Below are 7,751 nucleotides of genomic sequence, written 5' to 3' on the forward strand. Positions count from 1 at the left end.
TGGTAAAGAACAAAGACCTACTTTTCTGTAGACACCCCAGACACCCTTAAAGAGTGACATCTATCCCTATCAATAGTCTGGTGATATACTGGCCTGTTTTGGCGTCTCCCCTGAGAGTTGAAACAATATTATGGCCTCAATACGAATCACGGCAAAGACTAATTTTCATTTGAAGTTGTCATTCATGCCCTTGTAGTAAATCTCTGCCCTATTTTTTTATTTTGGTTAGTGAGATTGAACATAATTCTCTCTTAAAGTCTCTTATAAAGACATGATTCAGTTTTAAACCTGAAATATAATACTAAATGCTCTGTCTGTGACTGCAGGATATTGCATGAAAGTTGGCATATGGCTTCCACAGAAGGGCACCAGATTAGAGTATTTTAGCCTCCCAAGCATATCAATACACTGAGCCCACAAGTCTGTTGGGAGGAAGTAATCCAAAAATCCCTCCAGTTGGTGTAAACAAGCTCTGGAGTCTTGCAGAGGTGCTGTTACTTCGTATTTCTTATTACCTCTGAAATAAATCTTTCTTCAGTGTTTCTGCTTTTTGAAACAAAACCATAATGAAATGATCAGTATTTTCCAGTCAAATTATGTCAAATTTCATTTTTACAAAGAAGAAGAATCCAAAATGTTGACGTCTTTAAAAACTGACGCTAATAACAACACAATACTGTGTTATTGAAACTGTTTTTTTCGTCCCACCCTGGTTTAAGTCTAAACACTACGACCCTATAAGGTGATTCACTCCTCAAGAGTGAGAACAACCAGGATCCCTCAGCTGCACTGACTGTAAAACATGTTTATGTTACGCTGTTAATACTGCGCAGTCTGCTGCAAGTTGAGCTCGTAAATCCTCTTCAGATTGCCGTTTGGTTTGGAGGTTCGAAATTTTCCAGCTCGGTTCAGAGGAAATGTTTCAGTCCTAAAAAAATGTGGAAATTTGGTAGATCTTCACTTAAACTTGGATTTTAAAACAGTTTCCAGTAACTCTCAAAGTGACAGAGAATAAAATCCAAGTCCCGTATTAATTCCCATGTAGACAGCTCATATTCCTTTAGTGCTCTGAGTATTGGATCAGTCAATCAATTAATCAAATTTTATTTGTATTGCACCTTTCATACAGGTTAGTGCAGTTCAAAGTGCTTCACAGATGACTAAGAAGCCGATAATAAGACAGAACAAACGTAAACAGTAAAACAATGAACACAAGAAATAATGAAAATGTAATAAAAAGCAATAAAATAGATTAAAATAATAATAGAATAAAAGAAAAACTAGACAAAATAGATTAAAAAAGTAATGACAAATAGAATCGATAAGGGAAAAAAATATTTGAAACACAAATACAATAAAATAAATGATCAAATAAAACAGATAATGTCCATAAAACATTCTAATCAAAAGCAGGTTAAAGAGGCTAAAAGCTCTCTTACTGTAAATCTGCTTTATTTATTTTAGTGCAACAATGCTAAAGTGATTAATTAGTCGTTTAATCAATTAGTCACTTAACAGTAAACATTTTTAACAGCAGTTTTTGGTGAGTGTTTAATATTTTAAGTCATTTATCAAACAAAAATTTGACAATTTCCTGCTTTTGTAGCCTTAATAGTGATGTAAAGGTAATATTTTGGGGGTTTAGACTGGTGGTTAGACAAAATAAATAAATAAATAATATATAAATAATTTGTAAATGTCTCCTTTGGGGTCTGAGAACATGTGATTTTTCATTATTTTCTGATATTTTATAGATTAAACCGTTAACTAATTAATCAAGAATGTCAAATGGCTAATTGATCATGAAAGTAATTATCATTTGCAGCCCTAAAGTGCAAACACATCACTGTCCAAATATTAATCACATTAAATCGATATGTTATTGACCTCAGGTGGCTTTTGTAGTGTTGAAGGAAATATTCAAACTTGCATCACTGCATCCGGAAACTACTACAGAAGAATAAAAAAGTAAATAAAACAAGGAATATATCACTTTTTGTCAGGTTTGGCTGATACTTTTGTTTACGACCCCTCAGCACAGGAACTGTAACTGCTGAGGTTTTAATTGATGAAGCTCATGCAGGATTCGGGGCCCAGCGAGCAGGTGTGCCACCGTGGAGCATCAATATTCAAGCTCAGCTCCAGCACCTCGCTGAGATCAGTCTTAACCTCACACTGCGTCATACCACAGCGCATACAGACGGACGACGGAGGGGGGGCGCAGGGAGGATTGATCACACAGCAAGGATGACGCTGTTTCAGAGCGCCCGCAGCTTGTTCCATTTAATCAAAGAGGTTTTTAAAAGACAGAGGAGCATCTGAGGACAGGAAACCAAAACTGTCCAAATTATACCCTCTTATATTAAAAATCTGAAGTGGAAACTACAGACCAATGTTTAAAGTGTGCTGTTCTGGCAGTTAGGATACAAAAAAAGTGGTTTATTTTAGCATTTTGTGCAAACAATCAATAGATCAAGATGTCAGTTAAACTGTTGCTGTTCATAATAATTCTCAGCAGGGTTTGAGTTTATCTTCACACTGGGACAAAAGTAATAAAAGTATACTCAAAGATGTCAGTATCCATAAAAAAAATATGTGATTGTTTTTTTTAGTTTGATGCAAGAAAATTAAAACAAATTGCAGATGGTGTTTGGACAGTTCAGGGAAGAACTACTGAACATTTTGATTAACTTTACAAAATCTTACATCAACATCATCCTGACGTCCTGTATCATTTCCTGTTAGTACAAAATGGCAAATTACATTAATTTCTTGTATAGCAATTGCAAAAACAGTAAACAATGAAAATTATAGTGTATACTATATATCATAATAGTATAGAGCGCGACTTTGTGGCACAGCTTGTGACGTACGAGCACTACTGACAATTATAAATGTGGAAATTCAAGAGAGAGACTTTTTTTGCCCAATAATTAATCCTTATATAATTATGAATTATTTATTTTCATATTAAGATGTTTTTCTTAATCTGTCTCACAACGATCCACAATTTATTTGATTTCTTCCAGCTGTTAATAGTTCCTCTATGTCTCCAGTGAAAAGATTTTGTCCAGTGTTGTTTGGAGTTTAGTTCAGCATTGAGACTCAGGTTAACGTTTTTGTCCGTCTGTCCACTTTCACTTTAATAATTTAGATCTTTAGAATAAACTGAGACATCAAATAACGGTTGGTTTAATGCTGATGGCTGATGAAAATTTTATGTTAGCCAAACCACGGATCAACATGGAGTTACATTTTAAAAAATATTTAGAAAAAATTGTGAAAATACCCAGAGTTTATTTATCATTTTGTTTTGTTTACTGATGAGTGTACAAGTACTGCAAAGTGTGTATCACTCACTTGGACACCTTGTCTTTAACTTAATGTTAATTATTTTATTGTACTGTGTTTTCATGTTACTATTCTATTTACCTGTAATGTGTATTTCCTTGTTATAAACTGAGACTTGTGTGATTTTACACTTTAAATAAACTTATTTATCTTCAGCTAACAATGAAAGCCTTTTACATGTTAGCGATGGACCATGTAAATATTAAATAGCAAAACACACCAAGCTATGTGTAGATTTTAAAGTCGAGATTAATGAAAAATGCCTTTTGAACCCTTTAGATCACATCCCCAGTCATATTGTGCACTTATTTCACAATATATGCCAAAAAAAAAACAAAAAAACAATTTCTTTGTATTCTTATATCAAAATCCAATCATGTTTTCTTCTTCCTGTAAAACAAAATATGACGTGTGCTTATGTTTTTTCAACGTTCAAATCAAATTCCTCAGAACATTATGTCCCGTCTGTCTGTCCTGTTTCACTCAGAAATACATCACGATACGGAAATTACTGTCGAAATGTCGTTTCATCTGAACTTTAATAAAGATTACCAGACATTCATTATAATAATAAACATATAAATAAAACTTTATTGAACATCTGCAGCCTTAGAGGTGAGATGTCTTTGTGTCAGGGACAAACTACATCAATTTATTGATTTATCGTCCTTCACTCAAGGGGGGAGGGCGGGTGGACTCGGTGGCCTTGTGTGACACTGTGACGGAAAAGTGTCAATAATTCTGCGGAATAAAGAAAACCACCACTATCCGTGCAGAATTAGAGTTTTTATTTCGGAAACCAGTAATATTACTTATCAGTTTATCTATTTTAAATATAGTGCTGGACAAAGCAGTGCCCCCTCGCTCTCCACCCACCTTCTCCCCCTCCCCCTCACTGACATGGGCTGCCTAGCAACTGACACCATAAATAATATGCCTGTGTGTGTGTGTGTGTGTCTGTGTGTGTGTGTGTGTGTGTGTTCACAGGCATGTGATAATAAACAGGGGTATCTGTTACTAGCACTCCTCTTTGCATGCCTGCTATATCATAGTGCTCGTCTTCATCGGCGGCTCTCAGTGGGTGAGCTACAATGTTTGAATCTTTTTCGCCTCCACACAGACAAAGCACACGAGACCTGACTGACTGACTGACTGACAGCGCCCATGGCGAGCAATAACACGGCCAGCATCGCACAAGCCAGGAAGCTGGTGGAGCAGCTGAAGATGGAGGCCAACATCGACAGGATAAAGGTGAATTCACTTTGAGGCTCCTGCTGGAGTTTATTAACTATAAATTATATTAATTTTACAAAAAGTCTGGCCATCGCTGAAGTTTTAAGATCAATTTCAAACCCCTTCATGAAGCCGTTGAGTTTAGTAAAATCAACCTGCGTAGACTTGAAACTGGACTTCGAACACACAGTTAACATTTTGTCTCCTTGTATTTTATGTTTTTGTCAGAAATATATTATTATTGGGTCATAATGTCAATGGAAACAGACCTAGTTTTGAAAACATGCATTTTGTTGCAGGAAGCTCTTACAGGTTTAGACCTTTTCACAGCAGATATTTTAATGTCGAGGTGTAATTAATAACATAAATAACAACTATATTAGATTTAGGTATGTCCATTGCAAGGCTCTGGTATTGTGTGTTCTCATTCACTGAAATGGCTAATGATTAGAAATGGGAGAATGTAAGATTTTATCTTATATTGAGATAAAAACACTCAAGATAATTTAATTGTGGTGAATTTCCATTATCGGGATAATCATGATTTCCATTGACTTCCTGAGTCATCCAGTCATTCATCACCATTACTGAAGACTCACAATGTGAATGCTTGGATATCAGGTTGATAGTAGATTATTTTTATTAATGGATTTTAGTTTATAGAATAGTGTGTTTTTTTTGTTTCTTGTTGTCAGAAATTAAACATCACAGTAAAGATCATGTGAATCTGCTTGGTTTAGCTGTTCTGCAATTATTTTCAAATGCCTATTTAATTTTTTTTTTACCTGTACAAAGGTTAAAAATCCACCTACAAGCACCGCTAAAGCTCATTAATTAACACATTATATCTTGTTTGTTTAATTCATACAAAAATTGTGTAAAAAAAAGTGTAAAACTAACAACTTGTCATTTAAGGGAGGTTATGTGCTGCCTGTAAAACATCAAATTGTCAGTTTTTGCACAGATAAAACCAACCAATGCATAATTAATATTAATTAGTGAGCTTTAGAGGAGCTGGTTGGTGGATTTTGTTACCTTTGGACAGATCCAGGCTAGCTGCTTCCCTATGTTTCCAGTGTTTGTGCTAAGCTAAGCTAACTGGCTGTTGGCCCTGAGAGTGGTATTAGTGGTACTAGTAATCATTGTTTTGCCTTTGACTTAAAGCTAAAAGGATTTGACTCATCCATAAAGGGGACACATCATGCTTTTTCTGGTTTTCTGTTATTTTTATACTGTGATGATGTCAGATGTCTGTGTTAAACATGGTCAAAGTTCAAAACTTGAGGTTAACATATGTAGAAATGCTCCCTGTGAGTCAATAGTCAGGGCTTCAGCCTGCTCTCAATGCATCATTTGCGCATCGCACATGCTAAGAAACGGCTGTCCATAATGTAACCTTGGTTGCTAAGGTTGTTGCTAAGGATTTTCCATGTGTTGTTTTACATTTTCCACTCATATTTTCGTATTGGAAATATCAGCTTGAACAGTGTGAAGTGAAATCTTACTATTATAGTTTGTTTCATGGTTTGTTGACGTAGCCTCCAGATCCAGCGGAAATCTCCCGAGCAGCAGCTTCCAAGAACTGACCAATCAGAACAGAGCGGGCTCATCAGGATGTTTTAGTTACTGTCTCTTTAAGGACCCCCTCCTTAAAGAGACAGGAACTAAAACATCCTGTTTCAGAGAAATAGGAGTTTTTTGAAGTGTAAATCATGCAAAGATATTCCAGTAGAGCCCCAGAATAAAGATGTAGACCTGTAAATGTACACGATACATCCCCTTTAATTAAATCAAAAACTTATACTGATATACAGAATTTATACTGATATGTGTATGTGTGTGTCTGTGTGATTCCAGGTGTCAAAAGCAGCAGCAGACTTAATGTCGTACTGCGAAGCCCATGCCAAAGAGGACCCCCTGTTATCGCCGGTGCCAGCGTCAGAGAACCCGTTCAGGGAGAAGAAGTTCTTCTGTGCCATCCTGTAAACGCGGCGTGGCCCTTCAGCAGTCTGCTCAGTGTGGGACTTTGAACGCGGACGTTCAAAAATACGTAGAAATCTTCTAGTAGGAGGGCACGGCGATTATTGCCCCTCCCCCCTTTTCTCGAATGGCACCTTAAGAGTGCAAAAAATTAAAACCACAGAGTTAACGTGTAACCATTTAAGGGGTTGTGATTGCTTTTTGAAGGGGTGTGCAGCATGTTGAAGGGGTCTGTGCTTTTAGATAACACAAAAAGGATGATGATGATGATGATGATGATGATATGGAGTGTGATGATAACCCAGAGACGTGTCGGGCAACCAGTCAACCTACCAAGTCTTCAGGTTGTGATGTGTACAAAACAAACAAACAAACAAAAAAAAATAGATAAAATGAGAATAAAAAATATTTTGTGGTTCTTTTTTGAACTTCCAGATGTTCTGTTAAATGGTTTGTGAGGTGGGTCGAGCTCCGTAGGACAGCAAACAAAAATACGCCTACCACTAGACGCCACCTGATTATCGGAATGTTTTTTTTAAGTTGTGGTTTATTTTATGTTCATTTCAATTGTACCTATCACCTAGATATCTTTCTATAACTGTATGTGATTACTGAAACAGCTCTGTTCATTTTTTTTTTTTTTTTTTTACAGGTTAGTGAAAGCTTTTTTAAATGGGATGTTTGAAACATTCGATTCTGTGATTCTCTTTACAAATACCTTTCTGAAAAAAAAAAAATCAAGTCTCTGTGTATCAACATCTATCTGGCAAATGTGATACAGTTTGTCTCCTTCCGATATGAACCCTCTTTCTACTATTTGTATAAAATGACTAGCAAGTAAACTGTGCTGTGCTGTGAGATCTGAATGTTTGTGTTTGTATCATTAATTATTGCATGAAATGGACAAACAGTTCTTCTCTATTACCTTTCATGTGGAGATTGTATGAAACGGGAGCAACTTCCATCTGGAAAATGCCCAAAAAATATTAAAATAATAATGATTCAATACGGACTCAACAAGGACATCTGTCAAATACAAATAATACTTTATAATATGGATTTCTGCTGCTGTGGCACTTTCAGATTGGTTCAGATATTTCCTATGTTTATATTTACTTTCATGAAAACAAAAAAAGTTTTAATCTCTATAAATCTTGAGATATTTTTTGTAGTTTTTCTTAAATTTG

The 7,751-nt window shown here is 35.7% G+C and overlaps 1 protein-coding gene across 3 annotated transcripts in view; it reads left to right on the forward strand.

Annotated features, from left to right (window-relative positions):
• The window catches only part of LOC137200479 (guanine nucleotide-binding protein G(I)/G(S)/G(O) subunit gamma-2), a 28,184-nt gene extending 20,754 nt beyond the window's left edge, over positions 1-7,430 (forward strand). For all 3 annotated transcript variants that reach the window (XM_067615353.1, XM_067615352.1, XM_067615354.1), the window contains 2 exons: positions 4,472-4,602; positions 6,442-7,430. In XM_067615353.1, the coding sequence (XP_067471454.1) occupies positions 4,516-4,602; positions 6,442-6,570 (216 nt within the window). In that variant the 5' untranslated portion in view covers positions 4,472-4,515 and the 3' untranslated portion in view covers positions 6,571-7,430. The remainder of the gene's footprint in view (positions 1-4,471; positions 4,603-6,441) is intronic.
• Positions 7,431-7,751: the final 321 nt, after the last annotated feature.

This window comes from Thunnus thynnus, chromosome 16, assembly GCF_963924715.1.
Source record: "Thunnus thynnus chromosome 16, fThuThy2.1, whole genome shotgun sequence".
Taxonomy (NCBI): domain Eukaryota; kingdom Metazoa; phylum Chordata; class Actinopteri; order Scombriformes; family Scombridae; genus Thunnus; species Thunnus thynnus.